Raw genomic sequence first — 22,500 nt, forward strand, 5'->3', positions numbered from 1 at the left:
ATATATATAGTATAACACCCTGTGATGTGTATATATATATATATATATATATATATATATATATATATATATATATATATATATATATATATATATATATATATAGTATAACACCCTGTGGTGTGTGTATATATATGGTATAACACCCTGTGATGTTATATATATATATATATATATATATATATATATATATATAGTATAACACCCTGTGATGTATATATATATATATATATATATATATATATATATATAGTATAACACCCTGTGATGTGTATATATATATATATATATATATATATATATATAGTATAACACCCTGTGGTGTGTGTATATATATGGTATAACACCCTGTGATGTATGTGTGTATTCATGTTTTACCCTCCATCTCTCTGAACACTGCTTGGAGAACTCGGCGAAGTTGACCGACTGTTCGGGGTGTTTCCTCTTGTGTTCCTCCCGGCAGGTCTGGACGAAGAAGGCGTAGGCTGACGTCTTGCCTTTCGGTTTATTAACGTCCCCTTTCACCATGGCGACACGACTGACTGATACCACCGGAGAAAATAGAGAGATATTTACGAAAATATATATATTTTTTTTTTTTGCAAATTCATCAAGCATCTAGCTAAAGTGGCTAACTAGCTAGGCCAAACGTCGGATAAAACGTTTTAAAAAAAGTACAAATGGATAGTTAGCTAGCTAACTTATTGTAACGGTAACTAAAGTTGGGCTTGTATATGTGATGGATTGCAGACCAGGCAGTGTGCAGTAGACTGTATAGTTTACAGTACGGTTAGCCTAGTTAGCTAGCTAGCTACCGCTGTTAGCCACCTAGCATGCTAGCTCGTAGAGAACAATGGGGCCACCATTTGCTTCCCACCTAACGCGATGCTAGCTCATCCTAACCCACCCAGCGCTAGCATTTATACTGAAGATGCTAACGCTGCTAGCCATCACAATACATAGTTAGCTAACATTAGCTAGTGTGAAACATTTTTACAGTATAGTTACGAGCAAGGTTATTTTACATCAAAACATTTTTTTTTTTTAAATACAGATTTAGCCATTTCACCAGTTTAGCAAACTGGCTAACAGTTTGAAAGTTAGCTACAATAACGTTACCTTTTTGTCTTTTTATTTTATAAACATGCAAGTGAAATTAACATTTCTACAAATTTCAAGGTACATTTAAAAGATGTTACTACAAACGTCCAATGTCTTTCATGACTTACATTTACCGGTCAGATGAAGTTTGTAAGAATGAAGTCTCACGTTGTCTTTGTTGTTGTCTGTGCTGTGTATTTCTCTGGAGAGGGAAGTTAACTGAGCAGCGAACTGGATGGAGCTAAGGCCCGCCCCTGGGCCGCGCCCCTATTGGCTGACTACCTTCAGTCCGACACAGACTCGTTTCTGATTGGCCAGCGTGCTGTTCTTCCCTTCAACCCGGATATGATCCGGAAGAAGTCCCGGTAACCAAGGGCTGTTTGCTGCGTTGTGAAGGTAATGGGGGGGAGACGCCGTAGTTCTACTAATATTGTTGTTATTCAGATGATTTAGAAGTTTTTTGGTTTGTTTGTGTGAGTTTATTACTAGCTGGTTGACAACGGTAGCATTAATGTCTGTCCGTTACGTGGCTTGTCTTGTAGCTAAAGTGAAGATATGAAACGATTCAGAACAGCATAAACGATACGAACCTAGAATGGATTCCTTCATGGCAAACTTCAGGGAGAGGAGTGAAGTGGTAAGTTACGTTGTCTGCTTTCGTTTTATTTTCTTCATTCAAACAAAATACTGTATTTTTTTTTTACTCATCCACAATCTCCTTTCTTGTAGGAACGGGAGTGGCTGCAGGAGCTATTCGTGTTCGTGAGGGACAATCTGTACCCGGTTCTCGGTCCATCCACCGGTACTGTTTCCCCGGAACAGCTTTCTCTAGCCATGATACGGAGAGTGGAACAGGCGGTGGGCTCCTCGTGTGCCCGGTCTCTGCCGCTCAGTTACAGGTGACCAATTGATGTTGTTTACCGGCTCTGGCGAAGGTGTGCGCGTTTTAGCTCCAGCCTTGCACTAGCACGACTGATTACACTAACCAAGGGGTATTAATGATCTAGTTGATTAGTGTGTTAGTGCTGGGCTTGAACTAAAGCCTGCTTACTCGGTTTGTCACCAAGATCAGAGCTGGTTGGAGACCTTTAGTTTAGGGTCCGTCTAAGGCAAATCAAATTGTATTAGTCACATGCTCCGAATACAACAGGTACAGGTGTAGTAGACCGGTACAGAGTCAATGTGGAGGATATATACAGGGGGTACCAGTACAGAGTCAATGTGGAGGCTATATACAGGGGGTACCGGTACAGAGTCAATGTGGAGGATATATACAGGGGGTACCGGTACAGAGTCAATGTGGAGGCTATATACAGGGGGTACCCGGTACAGAGTCAATGTGGAGGCTATATACAGGGGGTACCGGTACAGAGTCAATGTGGAGGCTATATACAGGGGGTACCGGTACAGAGTCAATGTGGAGGCTATATACAGGGGGTACCAGTACAGAGTCAATGTGGAGGCTATATACAGGGGGTACCGGTACAGAGTCAATGTGGAGGCTATATACAGGGGGTACCGGTACAGAGTCAATGTGGAGGCTATATACAGGGTATTACGGTACAGAGTCAATGTGGAGGCTATATACAGGGGTACCGGTACAGAGTCAATGTGGAGGCTATTTACAGGGTATTACGGTACAGAGTCAATGTGGAGGCTATTTACAGGGTATTACGGTACAGAGTCAATGTGGAGGCTATATACAGGGTGTTACGGTACAGAGTCAATGTGGAGGCTATATACAGGGAGGTACCGGTACAGAGTCAATGTGGAGGCTATTTACAGGGTATTACGGTACAGAGTCAATCTGGAGGCTATATACAGGGGGTACCGGTACAGAGTCAATGTGGAGGCTATATACAGGGGGTACCGGTACAGAGTCAATGTGGAGGCTATATACAGGGGGGTACCGGTACAGAGTCAATGTGGAGGCTATATACAGGGGGTACCGGTACAGAGTCAATGTGGAGGCTATATACAGGGTGATATAGCCTCCACATTGATAGATCAGCACTCCTACTGTGATACCCCAGGACTGCAGAATTAGGAGGTTTATCGCCATCAACACTACTCCTAACCTTAACCTCCTGTCTTTAGGAGGTTTAGATCAACACTACTCCTAACCTTAACCTCCTGTCATTAGGTTTAGATCAACACTACTCCTAACCTTAACCTCCTGTCATTAGGAGGTTTAGATCAACACTACTCCTAACCTTAACCTCCTGTCATTAGGAGGTTTAGATCAACACTACTCCTAACCTTAACCTCCTGTCATTAGGAGGTTTAGATCAACACTACTCCTAACCTTAACCTCTTGTCATTAGGAGGTTTTGATCAACAATACTCCTAACCTTAACCTCCTGTCATTAGGAGGTTTAGATCAACACTACTCCTAACCTTAACCTCCTGTCATTAGGTTTAGATCAACACTACTCCTAACCTTAACCTCCTGTCATTAGGAGGTTTAGATCAACACTACTCCTAACCTTAACCTCCTGTCATTAGGAGGTTTAGATCAACACTACTCCTAACCTTAACCTCCTGTCATTAGGAGGTTTAGATCAACACTACTCCTAACCTTAACCTCCTGTCATTAGGTTTAGATCAACACTACTCCTAACCTTATCCTCCTGTCATTAGGAGGTTTAGATCAACACTACTCCTAACCTTAACCTCCTGTCATTAGGAGGTTTAGATCAACACTACTCCTAACCTTAACCTCCTGTCATTAGGAGGTTTAGATCAACACTACTCCTAACCTTAACCTCCTGTCATTAGGAGGTTTAGATCAACACTACTCCTAACCTTAACCTCCTGTCATTAGGAGGTTCAGATCAACACTACTCCTAACCTTAACCTCCTGTCATTAGGAGGTTCAGATCAACACTACTCCTAACCTTAACCTCCTCTCGTTGTTAGGCTCATCTCCGTATCCGAGCTGGTTACCTGGCAACGCACACCTTGCTGTAGCAACCTGACCTGGAGCACCGCTCAGCACAGAGAATGGGTCCGGGAGGCGGAGCAGGCTCTGCCCAATCACGAGGCTTTGCCGCGTGCCAACCTGTTGCTGATAGGCTGTCTCAGTGATAGGTGTGACCCAGAGAGGTCATGTGACGGAGCGTGGCGTGTGAGGGACGCCACCGGGACCGTGCACTGTGAGGTCTGTCTGTCTTGTCTTGTCTGGTCTGGTCTGGTCTTGTCTAAAAGAAGACAGCCTTGAATTCACTCCTGTCGTTCTTTCTCTGATTGGTTAGCTACTGAGCCCCTCCCCTCTCTGGCTGGGTCTGCCCTTTCTCTTCCCCTGCTGGAACTACATCCCCCAGCTTGCAACGGGGAAGGACCAGGAAGTGGAGGAGAGGGGCTACCTGGAGCTGGTTGGCTGTCCCCTAGCCCTGACCTCTGACCCTGAGATGACCTTTAACCCTGCAGGTGTCAACCTGAAGAGAGCTGTGGGGGTCAGAGAAGCTGCAGGACTGATACAGCACAGGTTAGGTTTCTGTGTGTTTTTATTTTATTTATTATTTATTCTACCTTTATTTAACCAGGTAGGCTAGTTGAGAACAAGTCCTTTATTTAACCAGGGTAGGCCAGTTGAGAACAAGTCCTTTATTTAACCAGGTAGGCTAGTTGAGAACAAGTCCTTTATTTAACCAGGTAGACTAGTTGAGAACAAGTCCTTTATTTAACCAGGTAGACCAGTTGAGAACAAGTCCTTTATTTAACCAGGTAGGCTAGTTGAGAACAAGTCCTTTATTTAACCAGGTAGGCTAGTTGAGAACAAGTCCTCTATTTAACCAGGTTAGGCTAGTTGAGAACAAGTCCTCTATTTAACCAGGTAGGCTAGTTGAGAACAAGTCCTTTATTTAACCAGGTAGGCTAGTTGAGAACAAGTCCTTTATGTAACCAGGTAGACTAGTTGAGAACAAGTCCTTTATTTAACCAGGTAGGCTAGTTGAGAACAAGTCCTCTATTTAACCAGGTAGGCTAGTTGATAACAAGTCCTTTATTTAACCAGGTAGGCCAGTTGAGAACAAGTCCTTTATTTAACCAGGTAGGCCAGTTGAGAACAAGTCCTTTATTTAACCAGGTAGACTAGTTGAGAACAAGTCCTTTATTTAACCAGGTAGGCCAGTTGAGAACAAGTCCTTTATTTAACCAGGTAGGCTAGTTGAGAACAAGTCCTTTATTTAACCAGGTAGGCTAGTTGAGAACAAGTCCTTTATTTAACCAGGTAGGAATTAAATAATATGGTGCAAAGGAGCAAAATAAATAAATCCAGTAGGGGAAGAGGTAGTTGTATGGGCTAAATTATAGATGGGCTATATACAGGTGCAGTGATCTGTGAGCTGCTCTGATAGCTGGTGCTTAAAGCTAGTGAGGGAGATAAGTGTTTCCAGTTTCAGAGATTTTTGTAGTTCGTTCCAGTCGTGTGTGTGTGTGTGTGTGTGTGTGTGTGTGTGTGTGTGTGTGTGTGTGTGTGTGTGTGTGTGTGTGTGTGTGTGTGTGTGTGTGTGTGTGTGTGTGTGTGTGTGTGTGTGTGTGTGTGTGTGTGTGTGTGCGCAGGGTGCGAGGCCTTCGTGTCAAGGTGTATGGGGAGGTTTCTGGAGTATTCCCTCTACTGAACATCGCAGGGAAGTCCTTCTTCTGTCTCCGTCTGAGAGAGGGACTACAAACACTACCATTACTGGTCACGGTGAGGAGAGAGACACTACCATTACTGGTCACGGTGAGGAGAGAGACACTACCATTACTGGTCACAGTGAGGAGAGAGACACTACCATTACTGGTCACAGTGAGGAGAGAGAGAGACACTACCATTACTGGTCACGGTGAGGAGAGAGACACTACCATTACTGGTCACAGTGAGGAGAGAGAGAGACACTACCATTACTGGTCACAGTGAGGAGAGAGAGAGACACTACCATTACTGGTCACGGTGAGGAGAGATAGAGACACTACCATTACTGGTCACAGTGAGGAGAGACACTACCATTACTGGTCACAGTGAGGAGAGAGAGAGACACTACCATTACTGGTCACAGTGAGGAGAGACACTACCATTACTGGTCACAGTGAGGAGAGAGAGAGACACTACCATTACTGGTCACGGTGAGGAGAGACACTACCATTACTGGTCACAGTGAGGAGAGAGAGAGACACTACCATTACTGGTCACGGTGAGGAGAGACACTACCATTACTGGTCACAGTGAGGAGAGAGAGAGACACTACCATTACTGGTCACGGTGAGGAGAGACACTACCATTCCTGGTCACAGTGAGGAGAGATAGAGACACTACCATTACTGGTCACGGTGAGGAGAGACACTACCATTACTGGTCACAGTGAGGAGAGACACTACCATTACTGGTCACAGTGAGGAGAGAGAGACACTACCATTACTGGTCACAGTGAGGAGAGAGAGACACTACCATTACTGGTCACAGTGAGGAGAGATAGAGACACTACCATTACTGGTCACGGTGAGGAGAGAGAGACACTACCATTACTGATCACGGTGAGGAGAGAGAGAGACACTACCATTACTGGTCACGGTGAGGAGAGAGACACTACCATTACTGGTCACGGTGAGGAGAGATAGAGACACTACCATTACTGGTCACAGTGAGGAGATAGAGACACTACCATTACTGGTCACAGTGAGGAGAGAGAGAGACACTACCATTACTGGTCACGGTGAGGAGAGAGAGAGAGACACTACCATTACTGGTCACGGTGAGGAGAGATACACTACCATTACTGGTCACAGTGAGGAGAGAGAGACACTACCATTACTGGTCACAGTGAGGAGAGACACTACCATTACTGGTCACAGTGAGGAGAGAGAGAGACACTACCATTACTGGTCACAGTGAGGAGAGACACTACCATTACTGGTCACAGTGAGGAGAGACACTACCATTACTGGTCACGGTGAGGAGAGAGAGACACTACCATTACTGGTCACAGTGAGGAGAGAGAGACACTACCATTACTGGTCACAGTGAGGGAGAGAGAGACACTACCATTACTGGTCACAGTGAGGAGAGAGAGAGACACTACCATTACTGGTCACGGTGAGGAGAGATAGAGACACTACCATTACTGGTCACGGTGAGGAGAGAGACACTACCATTACTGGTCACAGTGAGGAGAGAGACACTACCATTACTGGTCACAGTGAGGAGAGAGACACTACCATTACTGGTCACAGTGAGGAGAGAGACACTACCATTACTGGTCACGGTGAGGAGAGAGAGACACTACCATTACTGGTCACAGTGAGGAGAGAGAGAGACACTACCATTACTGGTCACAGTGAGGAGAGACACTACCATTACTGGTCACAGTGAGGAGAGACACTACCATTACTGGTCACAGTGAGGAGAGACACTACCATTACTGGTCACGGTGAGGAGAGACACTACCATTACTGGTCACAGTGAGGAGAGAGAGAGACACTACCATTACTGGTCACAGTGAGGAGAGAGAGACACTACCATTACTGGTCACAGTGAGGAGAGAGAGACACTACCATTACTGGTCACAGTGAGGAGAGAGAGAGACACTACCATTACTGGTCACAGTGAGGAGAGACACTACCATTACTGGTCACAGTGAGGAGAGAGAGAGACACTACCATTACTGGTCACGGTGAGGAGAGAGACACTACCATTACTGGTCACAGTGAGGAGAGAGAGATACACTACCATTACTGGTCACAGTGAGGAGAGAGACACTACCATTCCTGGTCACAGTGAGGAGAGAGAGAGACACTACCATTACTGGTCACGGTGAGGAGAGACACTACCATTACTGGTCACAGTGAGGAGAGACACTACCATTACTGGTCACGGTGAGGAGAGACACTACCATTACTGGTCACGGTGAGGAGAGAGAGACACTACCATTACTGGTCACAGTGAGGAGAGAGAGACACTACCATTACTGGTCACAGTGAGGAGAGAGACACTACCATTACTGGTCACAGTGAGGAGAGAGACACTACCATTACTGGTCACAGTGAGGAGAGAGACACTACCATTACTGGTCACAGTGAGGAGAGACACTACCATTACTGGTCACAGTGAGGAGAGAGAGAGACACTACCATTACTGGTCAGAGTGAGGAGAGAGAGAGACACTACCATTACTGGTCACGGTGAGGAGAGACACTACCATTACTGGTCACGGTGAGGAGAGAGACACTACCATTACTGGTCACAGTGAGGAGAGAGAGAGACACTACCATTACTGGTCACGGTGAGGAGAGACACTACCATTACTGGTCACGGTGAGGAGAGAGACACTACCATTACTGGTCACAGTGAGGAGAGAGAGAGACACTACCATTACTGGTCACGGTGAGGAGAGAGACACTACCATTACTGGTCACAGTGAGGAGAGAGAGAGACACTACCATTACTGGTCACGGTGAGGAGAGAGAGAGACACTACCATTACTGGTCACGGTGAGGAGAGACACTACCATTACTGGTCACAGTGAGGAGAGAGAGAGACACTACCATTACTGGTCACAGTGAGGAGAGAGAGAGACACTACCATTACTGGTCACGGTGAGGAGAGACACTACCATTACTGGTCAGAGTGAGGAGAGACACTACCATTACTGGTCACAGTGAGGAGAGACACTACCATTACTGGTCACAGTGAGGAGAGAGAGAGACACTACCATTACTGGTCACAGTGAGGAGAGAGAGAGACACTACCATTACTGGTCACGGTGAGGAGAGAGAGACACTACCATTACTGGTCACGGTGAGGAGAGAGAGACACTACCATTACTGGTCACGGTGAGGAGAGAGACACTACCATTACTGGTCACAGTGAGGAAGAGAGAGACACTACCATTACTGGTCACAGTGAGGAGAGAGAGAGATACTACCATTACTGGTCACAGTGAGGAGAGATAGAGACACTACCATTACTGGTCACAGTGAGGAGAGAGAGAGACACTACCATTACTGGTCACGGTGAGGAGAGATAGAGACACTACCATTACTGGTCACGGTGAGGAGAGAGAGACACTACCATTACTGGTCACAGTGAGGAGAGAGAGAGACACTACCATTACTGGTCACAGTGAGGAGAGAGAGTACACTACCATTACTGGTCACAGTGAGGAGAGAGACACTACCATTACTGGTCACGGTGAGGAGAGAGAGATACACTACCATTACTGGTCACAGTGAGGAGAGAGACACTACCATTACTGGTCACGGTGAGGAGAGAGAGATACACTACCATTACTGGTCACAGTGAGGGAGAGAGACACTACCATTACTGGTCACAGTGAGGAGAGACACTACCATTACTGGTCACAGTGAGGGAGAGACACTACCATTACTGGTCACAGTGAGGGAGAGAGAGACACTACCATTACTGGTCACGGTGAGGAGAGAGACACTACCATTACTGGTCACAGTGAGGAGAGACACTACCATTACTGGTCACAGTGAGGAGAGACACTACCATTACTGGTCACGGTGAGGAGAGAGAGACACTACCATTACTGGTCACAGTGAGGAGAGAGAGACACTACCATTACTGGTCACGGTGAGAGAGAGAGACACTACCATTACTGGTCACAGTGAGGAGAGAGAGACACTACCATTACTGGTCACAGTGAGGAGAGAGAGACACTACCATTACTGGTCACAGTGAGGAGAGAGAGAGACACTACCATTACTGGTCACAGTGAGGAGAGATAGAGACACTACCATTACTGGTCACAGTGAGAGAGAGAGAGACACTACCATTACTGGTCACAGTGAGGAGAGAGAGAGACACTACCATTACTGGTCACAGTGAGGGAGAGAGACACTACCATTACTGGTCACAGTGAGGAGAGAGACACTACCATTACTGGTCACAGTGAGGAGAGACACTACCATTACTGGTCACAGTGAGGAGAGACACTACCATTACTGGTCACAGTGAGGAGAGACACTACCATTACTGGTCACGGTGAGGAGAGAGACACTACCATTACTGGTCACAGGTGAGGAGAGAGAGACTACCATTACTGGTCACAGTGAGGAGAGACACTACCATTACTGGTCACAGTGAGGAGAGAGACACTACCATTACTGGTCACAGTGAGGAGAGAGAGACTACCATTACTGGTCACAGTGAGGAGAGACACTACCATTACTGGTCACAGTGAGGAGAGAGACTACCATTACTGGTCACAGTGAGGAGAGACACTACCATTACTGGTCACAGTGAGGAGAGAGACACTACCATTACTGGTCACAGTGAGGAGAGAGAGAGAGACTACCATTACTGGTCACAGTGAGGAGAGACACTACCATTACTGGTCACAGTGAGGAGAGACACTACCATTACTGGTCACAGTGAGGAGAGAGAGACACTACCATTACTGGTCACAGTGAGGAGAGAGAGACACTACCATTACTGGTCACAGTGAGGAGAGAGAGAGACACTACCATTACTGGTCACAGTGAGGGAGAGAGACACTACCATTACTGGTCACAGTGAGGAGAGAGAGAGACACTACCATTACTGGTCACAGTGAGGAGAGAGAGACACTACCATTACTGGTCACAGTGAGGAGAGAGAGACACTACCATTACTGGTCACAGTGAGGAGAGACACTACCATTACTGGTCACAGTGAGGAGAGAGACTACCATTACTGGTCACGGTGAGGAGAGACACTACCATTACTGGTCACGGTGAGGAGAGAGAGACACTACCATTACTGGTCACAGTGAGGAGAGAGAGAGACACTACCATTACTGGTCACAGTGAGGAGAGAGAGAGACACTACCATTACTGGTCACAGTGAGGAGAGAGAGACACTACCATTACTGGTCACAGTGAGGAGAGAGAGAGACACTACCATTACTGGTCACAGTGAGGAGAGACACTACCATTACTGGTCACAGTGAGGGAGAGACACTACCATTACTGGTCACAGTGAGGAGAGAGACACTACCATTACTGGTCACGGTGAGGAGAGACACTACCATTACTGGTCACGGTGAGGAGAGAGAGACACTACCATTACTGGTCACAGTGAGGAGAGAGAGAGACACTACCATTACTGGTCACGGTGAGGAGAGAGAGACACTACCATTACTGGTCACAGTGAGGAGAGAGAGACACTACCATTACTGGTCACAGTGAGGAGAGAGAGACACTACCATTACTGGTCACAGTGAGGAGAGAGAGAGACACTACCATTACTGGTCACAGTGAGGGAGAGAGAGAGACACTTACCATTACTGGTCACAGTGAGGAGAGAGAGACTACCATTACTGGTCACAGTGAGGAGAGAGAGAGACACTACCATTACTGGTCACAGTGAGGAGAGACACTACCATTACTGGTCACGGTGAGGAGAGACACTACCATTACTGGTCACGGTGAGGAGAGACACTACCATTACTGGTCACAGTGAGGAGAGAGAGACACTACCATTACTGGTCACAGTGAGGAGAGAGACTCTACCATTACTGGTCACAGTGAGGAGAGAGAGAGACACTACCATTACTGGTCACAGTGAGGAGAGAGAGAGACACTACCATTACTGGTCACAGTGAGGAGAGAGAGAGACACTACCATTACTGGTCACAGTGAGGAGAGACACTACCATTACTGGTCACAGTGAGGAGAGAGAGAGACACTACCATTACTGGTCACAGTGAGGAGAGAGAGACACTACCATTACTGGTCACAGTGAGGGAGAGAGAGAGACACTACCATTACTGGTCACAGTGAGGAGAGAGAGAGACACTACCATTACTGGTCACAGTGAGGAGAGATAGAGACACTACCATTACTGGTCACGGTGAGGAGAGAGACACTACCATTACTGGTCACGGTGAGGAGAGACACTACCATTACTGGTCACAGTGAGGAGAGAGAGAGACACTACCATTACTGGTCACGGTGAGGAGAGAGAGAGACACTACCATTACTGGTCACGGTGAGGAGAGAGAGAGACACTACCATTACTGGTCACAGTGAGAGGAGAGAGAGAGACACTACCATTACTGGTCACAGTGAGGAGAGAGAGAGACACTACCATTACTGGTCACGGTGAGGAGAGAGAGAGACACTACCATTACTGGTCACGGTGAGGAGAGAGAGAGACACTACCATTACTGGTCACGGTGAGGAGAGAGAGAGACACTACCATTACTGGTCACGGTGAGGAGAGAGAGAGACACTACCATTACTGATCACAGTGAGGAGAGAGAGAGACACTACCATTACTGGTCACGGTGAGGAGAGAGACACTACCATTACTGGTCACGGTGAGGAGAGACACTACCATTACTGGTCACAGTGAGGAGAGAGAGACACTACCATTACTGGTCACGGTGAGGAGAGAGAGAGACACTACCATTACTGGTCACGGTGAGGAGAGAGAGAGACACTACCATTACTGGTCACAGTGAGGAGAGACACTACCATTACTGGTCACAGTGAGGAGAGACACTACCATTACTGGTCACAGTGAGGAGAGACACTACCATTACTGGTCACGGTGAGGAGAGAGAGAGACACTACCATTACTGGTCACGGTGAGGAGAGAGACACTACCATTACTGGTCACAGTGAGGAGAGACACTACCATTACTGGTCACAGTGAGGAGAGAGAGAGACACTACCATTACTGGTCACAGTGAGGGAGAGAGAGAGACACTACCATTACTGGTCACAGTGAGGAGAGATAGAGACACTACCATTACTGGTCACAGTGAGGAGAGAGACACTACCATTACTGGTCACAGTGAGGAGAGAGAGAGACACTACCATTACTGGTCACAGTGAGGAGAGAGAGAGACACTACCATTACTGGTCACGTTGAGGAGAGAGAGACACTACCATTACTGGTCACAGTGAGGAGAGAGAGAGACACTACCATTACTGGTCACAGTGAGGAGAGAGACACTACCATTACTGGTCACAGTGAGGAGAGAGACACTACCATTACTGGTCACAGTGAGGAGAGAGACACTACCATTACTGGTCACAGTGAGGAGAGAGAGACACTACCATTACTGGTCACGGTGAGGAGAGACACTACCATTACTGGTCACAGTGAGGGAGAGAGAGACACTACCATTACTGGTCACAGTGAGGAGAGACACTACCATTACTGGTCACAGTGAGGAGAGATAGAGACACTACCATTACTGGTCACGGTGAGGAGAGACACTACCATTACTGGTCACAGTGAGGAGAGAGAGAGACACTACCATTACTGGTCACAGTGAGGAGAGAGACACTACCATTACTGGTCACAGTGAGGAGAGACACTACCATTACTGGTCACGGTGAGGAGAGACACTACCATTACTGGTCACGGTGAGGAGAGAGAGAGACACTACCATTACTGGTCACAGTGAGGAGAGAGAGAGACACTACCATTACTGGTCACAGTGAGGAGAGAGAGACACTACCATTACTGGTCACAGTGAGGAGAGAGAGACACTACCATTACTGGTCACAGTGAGGAGAGAGAGACACTACCATTACTGGTCACAGTGAGGAGAGAGAGACACTACCATTACTGGTCACGGTGAGGGAGAGACACTACCATTACTGGTCACGGTGAGGAGAGAGAGAGACACTACCATTACTGGTCACGGTGAGGAGGAGATAGAGACACTACCATTACTGGTCACAGTGAGGAGAGAGAGACACTACCATTACTGGTCACGGTGAGGAGAGAGAGTACACTACCATTACTGGTCACAGTGAGGAGAGACACTACCATTACTGGTCACAGTGAGGAGAGAGAGAGACACTACCATTACTGGTCACAGTGAGGAGAGAGACACTACCATTACTGGTCACAGTGAGGAGAGAGAGAGACTACCATTACTGGTCACAGTGAGGAGAGAGACACTACCATTACTGGTCACGGTGAGGAGAGAGACACTACCATTACTGGTCACAGTGAGGAGAGACACTACCATTACTGGTCACAGTGAGGAGAGAGACACTACCATTACTGGTCACGGTGAGGAGAGAGACACTACCATTACTGGTCACAGTGAGAGAGAGACACTACCATTACTGGTCACAGTGAGGAGAGACACTACCATTACTGGTCACAGTGAGGAGAGATAGAGACACTACCATTACTGGTCACGGTGAGGAGAGACACTACCATTACTGGTCACAGTGAGGGAGAGACACTACCATTACTGGTCACAGTGAGGAGAGAGAGACACTACCATTACTGGTCACAGTGAGGAGAGAGAGACTACCATTACTGGTCACAGTGAGGAGAGAGAGAGACACTACCATTACTGGTCACGGTGAGGAGAGACACTACCATTACTGGTCACAGTGAGGGAGAGAGAGACACTACCATTACTGGTCACAGTGAGGAGGAGAGACACTACCATTACTGGTCACAGTGAGGAGAGAGACACTACCATTACTGGTCACAGTGAGGAGAGACACTACCATTACTGGTCACAGTGAGGAGAGGAGAGAGACACTACCATTACTGGTCACAGTGAGGAGAGACACTACCATTACTGGTCACAGTGAGGAGAGAGAGAGACACTACCATTACTGGTCACGGTGAGGGAGAGAGAGACACTACCATTACTGGTCACAGTGAGGAGAGAGAGACACTACCATTACTGGTCACAGTGAGGAGAGAGAGAGACACTACCATTACTGGTCACAGTGAGGAGAGACACTACCATTACTGGTCACAGTGAGGAGATAGAGACACTACCATTACTGGTCACAGTGAGAGAGAGAGAGACACTACCATTACTGGTCACAGTGAGGAGAGAGACACTACCATTACTGGTCACGGTGAGGAGAGAGAGAGACACTACCATTACTGGTCACAGTGAGAGAGAGAGAGACACTACCATTACTGGTCACAGTGAGGAGAGAGACACTACCATTACTGGTCACAGTGAGGAGAGAGAGAGACACTACCATTACTGGTCACAGTGAGGAGAGACACTACCATTACTGGTCACAGTGAGGAGAGACACTACCATTACTGGTCACAGTGAGGGAGAGAGAGAGACACTACCATTACTGGTCACAGTGAGGAGAGAGAGACACTACCATTACTGGTCACAGTGAGGAGAGAGAGAGACACTACCATTACTGGTCACAGTGAGGAGAGAGACACTACCATTACTGGTCACAGTGAGAGAGAGAGACACTACCATTACTGGTCACAGTGAGAGAGAGAGACACTACCATTACTGGTCACAGTGAGGAGAGGAGAGACACTACCATTACTGGTCACAGTGAGGAGAGAGACACTACCATTACTGGTCACAGTGAGGAGAGAGAGACACTACCATTACTGGTCACAGTGAGGAGAGAGACACTACCATTACTGGTCACAGTGAGGAGAGAGAGACACTACCATTACTGGTCACAGTGAGGAGAGAGAGAGACACTACCATTACTGGTCACAGTGAGGAGAGAGACACTACCATTACTGGTCACAGTGAGGAGAGAGAGAGACACTACCATTACTGGTCACAGTGAGGAGAGAGAGACACTACCATTACTGGTCACAGTGAGGGAGAGAGACACTACCATTACTGGTCACAGTGAGGGGAGAGAGACACTACCATTACTGGTCACAGTGGAGGAGAGACACTACCATTACTGGTCACAGTGAGGAGAGAGAGAGACACTACCATTACTGGTCACAGTGAGGAGAGAGACACTACCATTACTGGTCACAGTGAGGAGAGAGACACTACCATTACTGGTCACAGTGAGGGAGAGACACTACCATTACTGGTCACAGTGAGGAGGAGAGAGACACTACCATTACTGGTCACAGTGAGGAGAGACACTACCATTACTGGTCACAGTGAGGAGAGAGAGAGACACTACCATTACTGGTCACAGTGAGGAGAGAGAGACACTACCATTACTGGTCACGGTGAGGGAGAGAGACACTACCATTACTGGTCACAGTGAGGAGAGAGACACTACCATTACTGGTCACGGTGAGGAGAGAGACACTACCATTACTGGTCACAGTGAGGAGAGACACTACCATTACTGGTCACAGTGAGGAGAGATAGAGACACTACCATTACTGGTCACGGTGAGGAGAGAGACACTACCATTACTGGTCACAGTGAGAGAGAGAGAGACACTACCATTACTGGTCACGGTGAGGAGAGATGTGAGAGAGACACTACCATTACTGGTCACGGTGAGGAGAGAGAGAGACACTACCATTACTGGTCACAGTGAGGAGAGACACTACCATTACTGGTCACAGTGAGGAGAGACACTACCATTACTGGTCACAGTGAGGAGAGAGAGAGACACTACCATTACTGGTCACAGTGAGGAGAGAGAGAGACACTACCATTACTGGTCACAGTGAGGAGAGAGACACTACCATTACTGGTCACGGTGAGGAGAGATAGAGACACTACCATTACTGGTCACAGTGAGGGAGAGAGAGACACTACCATTACTGGTCACAGTGAGAGAGAGAGACACTACCATTACTGGTCACAGTGAGGAGAGAGAGAGACACTACCATTACTGGTCACAGTGAGGGAGAGAGAGAGACACTACCATTACTGGTCACGGTGAGGAGAGACACTACCATTACTGGTCACAGTGAGGAGAGAGAGAGACACTACCATTACTGGTCACGGTGAGGAGAGAGAGACACTACCATTACTGGTCACAGTGAGGAGAGACACTACCATTACTGGTCACGGTGAGGAGAGATAGAGACACTACCATTACTGGTCACGGTGAGGAGAGAGAGACACTACCATTACTGGTCACAGTGAGGAGAGAGAGAGACACTACCATTACTGGTCACGGTGAGGGAAGAGAGACACTACCATTACTGGTCACAGTGAGGAGAGAGAGACACTACCATTACTGGTCACGGTGAGGAGAGAGAGAGACACTACCATTACTGGTCACAGTGAGGAGAGAGACACTACCATTACTGGTCACAGTGAGGGAGAGAGACACTACCATTACTGGTCACAGTGAGGAGAGAGACACTACCATTACTGGTCACGGTGAGGAGAGTAGAGACACTACCATTACTGGTCACGGTGAGAGAGAGACACTACCATTACTGGTCACAGTGAGGAGAGACACTACCATTACTGGTCACGGTGAGGAGAGAGAGACACTACCATTACTGGTCACGGTGAGGAGAGAGAGACACTACCATTACTGGTCACGGTGAGGAGAGAGACACTACCATTACTGGTCACAGTGAGGAGAGACACTACCATTACTGGTCACGGTGAGGAGAGAGACACTACCATTACTGGTCACGGTGAGGAGAGAGAGAGACACTACCATTACTGGTCACGGTGAGGAGAGACACTACCATTACTGGTCACAGTGAGGAGAGATAGAGACACTACCATTACTGGTCACAGTGAGGAGAGAGAGAGACACTACCATTACTGGTCACAGTGAGGAGAGAGAGAGACACTACCATTACTGGTCACGGTGAGGAGAGAGAGAGACACTACCATTACTGGTCACAGTGAGGAGAGAGAGAGACACTACCATTACTGGTCACAGTGAGGAGAGACACTACCATTACTGGTCACAGTGAGGAGAGATAGAGACACTACCATTACTGGTCACAGTGAGGAGAGAGAGAGACACTACCATTACTGGTCACAGTGAGGAGAGAGACACTACCATTACTGGTCACAGTGAGGAGAGAGACACTACCATTACTGGTCACAGTGAGGAGAGAGACACTACCATTACTGGTCACAGTGAGGAGAGAGAGAGACACTACCATTACTGGTCACAGTGAGGAGAGAGAGAGACACTACCATTACTGGTCACAGTGAGGAGAGAGAGAGACACTACCATTACTGGTCACAGTGAGGAGAGAAGAGACACTACCATTACTGGTCACAGTGAGGAGAGAGAGAGACACTACCATTACTGGTCACAGTGAGGAGAGAGAGAGACACTACCATTACTGGTCACAGTGAGGAGAGAGAGAGACACTACCATTACTGGTCACAGTGAGGAGAGAGAGACACTACCATTACTGGTCACGGTGAGGGAGAGAGAGACACTACCATTACTGGTCACAGTGAGGAGAGAGAGAGACACTACCATTACTGGTCACGGTGAGGAGAGAGAGACACTACCATTACTGGTCACAGTGAGGAGAGAGAGACACTACCATTACTGGTCACAGTGAGGAGAGAGAGAGACACTACCATTACTGGTCACAGTGAGGAGAGAGAGACACTACCATTACTGGTCACGGTGAGGAGAGAGAGAGACACTACCATTACTGGTCACAGTGAGGAGAGAGAGAGACACTACCATTACTGGTCACAGTGAGGAGAGATAGAGACACTACCATTACTGGTCACGGTGAGGGAGAGAGAGACACTACCATTACTGGTCACAGTGAGAGAGAGAGAGACACTACCATTACTGGTCACGGTGAGGAGAGAGAGAGACACTACCATTACTGGTCACAGTGAGGAGAGAGACACTACCATTACTGGTCACGGTGAGGAGAGAGAGAGACACTACCATTACTGGTCACGGTGAGGAGAGACACTACCATTACTGGTCACAGTGAGGAGAGAGAGAGACACTACCATTACTGGTCACAGTGAGGAGAGAGAGACACTACCATTACTGGTCACGGTGAGGAGAGAGACACTACCATTACTGGTCACAGTGAGGAGAGATAGAGACACTACCATTACTGGTCACAGTGAGGAGAGAGAGAGACACTACCATTACTGGTCACAGTGAGGAGAGAGACACTACCATTACTGGTCACAGTGAGGGAGAGAGACACTACCATTACTGGTCACAGTGAGGAGAGAGAGAGACACTACCATTACTGGTCACGGTGAGGAGAGACACTACCATTACTGGTCACGGTGAGGAGAGAGAGACACTACCATTACTGGTCACAGTGAGGAGAGAGAGACACTACCATTACTGGTCACAGTGAGGAGAGAGACACTACCATTACTGGTCACAGTGAGGAGAGACACTACCATTACTGGTCACAGTGAGGAGAGAGAGACACTACCATTACTGGTCACAGTGAGGAGAGAGAGAGACACTACCATTACTGGTCACAGTGAGGAGAGAGAGACACTACCATTACTGGTCACAGTGAGGAGAGAGACACTACCATTACTGGTCACAGTGAGGAGAGAGACACTACCATTACTGGTCACAGTGAGAGAGAGAGACACTACCATTACTGGTCACAGTGAGGAGAGAGAGAGACACTACCATTACTGGTCACGGTGAGGAGAGATAGAGACACTACCATTACTGGTCACAGTGAGGAGAGAGAGAGACACTACCATTACTGGTCACGGTGAGGAGGAGAGACACTACCATTACTGGTCACAGTGAGGAGAGTAGAGACACTACCATTACTGGTCACAGTGAGGAGAGAGACACTACCATTACTGGTCACAGTGAGGAGAGAGACACTACCATTACTGGTCACAGTGAGGAGAGATAGAGACACTACCATTACTGGTCACAGTGAGGGAGAGAGACACTACCATTACTGGTCACAGTGAGGAGAGAGACACTACCATTACTGGTCACAGTGAGGAGAGACACTACCATTACTGGTCACAGTGAGGAGAGAGAGAGACACTACCATTACTGGTCACAGTGAGAGAGAGAGAGACACTACCATTACTGGTCACAGTGAGGAGAGAGACACTACCATTACTGGTCACAGTGAGGAGAGAGACACTACCATTACTGGTCACAGTGAGGAGAGAGACACTACCATTACTGGTCACAGTGAGGAGAGAGAGAGACACTACCATTACTGGTCACAGTGAGGAGAGAGAGACACTACCATTACTGGTCACGGTGAGGAGAGACACTACCATTACTGGTCACGGTGAGGAGAGACACTACCATTACTGGTCACGGTGAGGAGAGAGAGAGACACTACCATTACTGGTCACAGTGAGGAGAGAGAGAGACACTACCATTACTGGTCACAGTGAGGAGAGAGACACTACCATTACTGGTCACGTTGAGGAGAGAGACACTACCATTACTGGTCACGGTGAGGAGAGAGACACTACCATTACTGGTCACAGTGAGGAGAGACACTACCATTACTGGTCACAGTGAGGAGAGATAGAGACACTACCATTACTGGTCACAGTGAGGAGAGAGACACTACCATTACTGGTCACAGTGAGGAGAGAGACACTACCATTACTGGTCACAGTGAGGAGAGAGAGACTACCATTACTGGTCAGAGTGAGGAGAGACACTACCATTACTGGTCACGGTGAGGAGAGTGTTTGTGGGTAACATATGAATTTAACCTTCACTCTGTCTCTCTCTTTCTCAGGAGCCTTGCTGTCTGTGGTGGCGTCAGTGTGTGCGCGTGGGCGTGCGCGTGTGTGTGTCCGGGCTGCGTGTGTGTGCGCTGCAGGGCTGGTCTGGGAACAGGGTTCTGTGTGCGACCAGTCAGTCTTCTCTCACTTTGCTTCCTGACACACTGATCCAGGACCTGTCTGATATACCCATATTGGACACCCCAGACCCAGACCCAGACCCTGGTACTGGATGTCCTCTCCCAGAGAGACAGGGACCAGACCCAGACCCAGACCCTGGTACTGAATGTCCTCTCCCAGAGAGACAGGGAGATGGACCGGACCCAGACCCAGACCCAGACCCTGGTACTGAATGTCCTCTCCCAGAGAGACAGGGAGATGGACCGGACCCAGACCCTGGTACTGGATGTCCTCTCCCAGAGAGACAGGGAGATGGACCGGACCCAGACCCAGACCCGGACCCAGACCCGGACCCGGACCCAGACCCGGACCCGGACCCAGACCCAGACCCGGACCCGGACCCAGACCCGGACCCAGACCCAGACCCGGACCCGGACCCAGACCCAGACCCAGACCCAGACCCGGACCCGGACCCGGACCTCTCTCCCAGCCTGAGGCCCAAACTCTCCAAGTCCATCAGCTACAAGGTGAGAGACTCCTTGGTTCCTGTGTTTTGTAATTTATCTCTGAGTATTACAGGTTATCGTCTGTACATCGATACACCTGGATGTCGAGGTGTCCATCCTGAGCCCTCCACCTTCTCCCTGATAGGGTGTCCTGACCAGTGTCCTGAGTGCGGCAGCGGGGCTCTATGTGATTGACGGGAAGGTGGGCCTGTGTTTGGCCTATCAGCCACTGCAGAGGCGTGGCCTGCGTCCGGGGGCGGAGATTGAACTCCACGATGTCCATTTCCTTTACCGCCCCTCTCCCCATTTCCATCCCAGCATGCTCTGCGTGTGTCTACGCTCCAGTCTGCGTGTCACTTCCTTCAGCCGCCTGGGGTCAGAGGTCGCCCGCCCCAACGACGCCCCGCTGCCGTGGCTACTGCTGGAGAGGAATCTGGGCGTGTCTCAGTACCTGTGGCTCTGTCACTGCTGCAGAGCTCTAGGAGACAGGTAGGAGACGGGTAGGAGACGGGTAGGAGACGGGTAGGAGACAGGTAGGAGACGGGTAGGAGACGGGTAGGAGACAGGTAGGAGACGGGTAGGAGACAGGTAGGAGACAGGTAGGAGACGGGTAGGAGACGGGTAGGAGACGGGTAGGAGACGGGTAGGAGACAGGTAGGAGACGGGTAGGAGACAGGTAGGAGACGGGTAGGAGACGGGTAGGAGACGGGTAGGAGACAGGTAGGAGACAGGTAGGAGACGGGTAGGAGACAGGTAGGAGACGGGTAGGAGACAGGTAGGAGACGGGTAGGAGACGGGTAGGAGACGGGTAGGAGACAGGGAGATGGGAGACAGGTAGGAGACAGGGAGGAGATAGATGGGAGACAGGTAGGAGACAGGGAGGAGACAGGGAGATGGGAGACAGGTAGGAGACAGGTGGGAGACAGGAGGAGACAGGTAGGAGACAGGGAGGAGACAGGTGGGAGACAGGTAGGAGACAGGTGGGAGACAGGGGGAGACAGGTAGGAGACAGGTGGGAGACAGGTAGGAGACAGGGAGGAGACAGGGAGATGGGAGACAGGTAGATGGGAGACAGGGAGGAGACAGGTACAGTTGAAGTCGGAAGTTTACATTCACCTTAGCCAAATACATTTAAACTCAGTTCTTCACAATTCCTGACATTTAATCCTAGTATAAATTCCCTGTCTGAGGTCAGTTAGGATCACCACTTTATTTTCAGAATGTGAAATGTCAGAATAATAGTAGAGAGAATGATTTATTTCAGCTTTTATTTCTTTCATCACATTCCCAGTGGGTCAGAAGTTTACATTTGGTAGCATTGCCTTTAAAATTGTTAAACTTGGGTGAAATGTTTCGGGTGAAGTGCACCAGTCCCTCCTGTAGCAAAGCACCCCCACAACATGA

The 22,500-nt window shown here is 48.4% G+C and overlaps 2 protein-coding genes across 2 annotated transcripts in view; one reads left to right on the forward strand and one right to left on the reverse strand.

Annotated features, from left to right (window-relative positions):
- LOC106608403 (high mobility group protein B2) overlaps positions 1 to 1,341 on the reverse strand; it is a 19,967-nt gene extending 18,626 nt beyond the window's left edge. The window contains exons 1-2 of the mRNA XM_045700629.1: positions 1,230 to 1,341; positions 379 to 542 (exon numbers count right to left, since the gene is read on the reverse strand). Coding sequence (XP_045556585.1) covers positions 379 to 528 — 150 coding nt within the window. The 5' untranslated portion in view covers positions 529 to 542; positions 1,230 to 1,341. The remainder of the gene's footprint in view (positions 1 to 378; positions 543 to 1,229) is intronic.
- LOC106608402 (CST complex subunit CTC1) overlaps positions 563 to 22,500 on the forward strand; it is a 25,386-nt gene continuing 3,448 nt past the window's right edge. The window contains exons 1-9 of the mRNA XM_045701751.1: positions 563 to 1,179; positions 1,310 to 1,497; positions 1,644 to 1,738; positions 1,831 to 2,000; positions 4,021 to 4,261; positions 4,356 to 4,588; positions 5,665 to 5,794; positions 20,485 to 21,117; positions 21,242 to 21,585. Of these exons, the coding sequence (XP_045557707.1) occupies positions 1,697 to 1,738; positions 1,831 to 2,000; positions 4,021 to 4,261; positions 4,356 to 4,588; positions 5,665 to 5,794; positions 20,485 to 21,117; positions 21,242 to 21,585 (1,793 nt within the window). The 5' untranslated portion in view covers positions 563 to 1,179; positions 1,310 to 1,497; positions 1,644 to 1,696. The remainder of the gene's footprint in view (positions 1,180 to 1,309; positions 1,498 to 1,643; positions 1,739 to 1,830; positions 2,001 to 4,020; positions 4,262 to 4,355; positions 4,589 to 5,664; positions 5,795 to 20,484; positions 21,118 to 21,241; positions 21,586 to 22,500) is intronic.

The sequence above is a fragment of the Salmo salar genome, chromosome ssa18, assembly GCF_905237065.1.
Source record: "Salmo salar chromosome ssa18, Ssal_v3.1, whole genome shotgun sequence".
Classification (NCBI taxonomy): domain Eukaryota; kingdom Metazoa; phylum Chordata; class Actinopteri; order Salmoniformes; family Salmonidae; genus Salmo; species Salmo salar.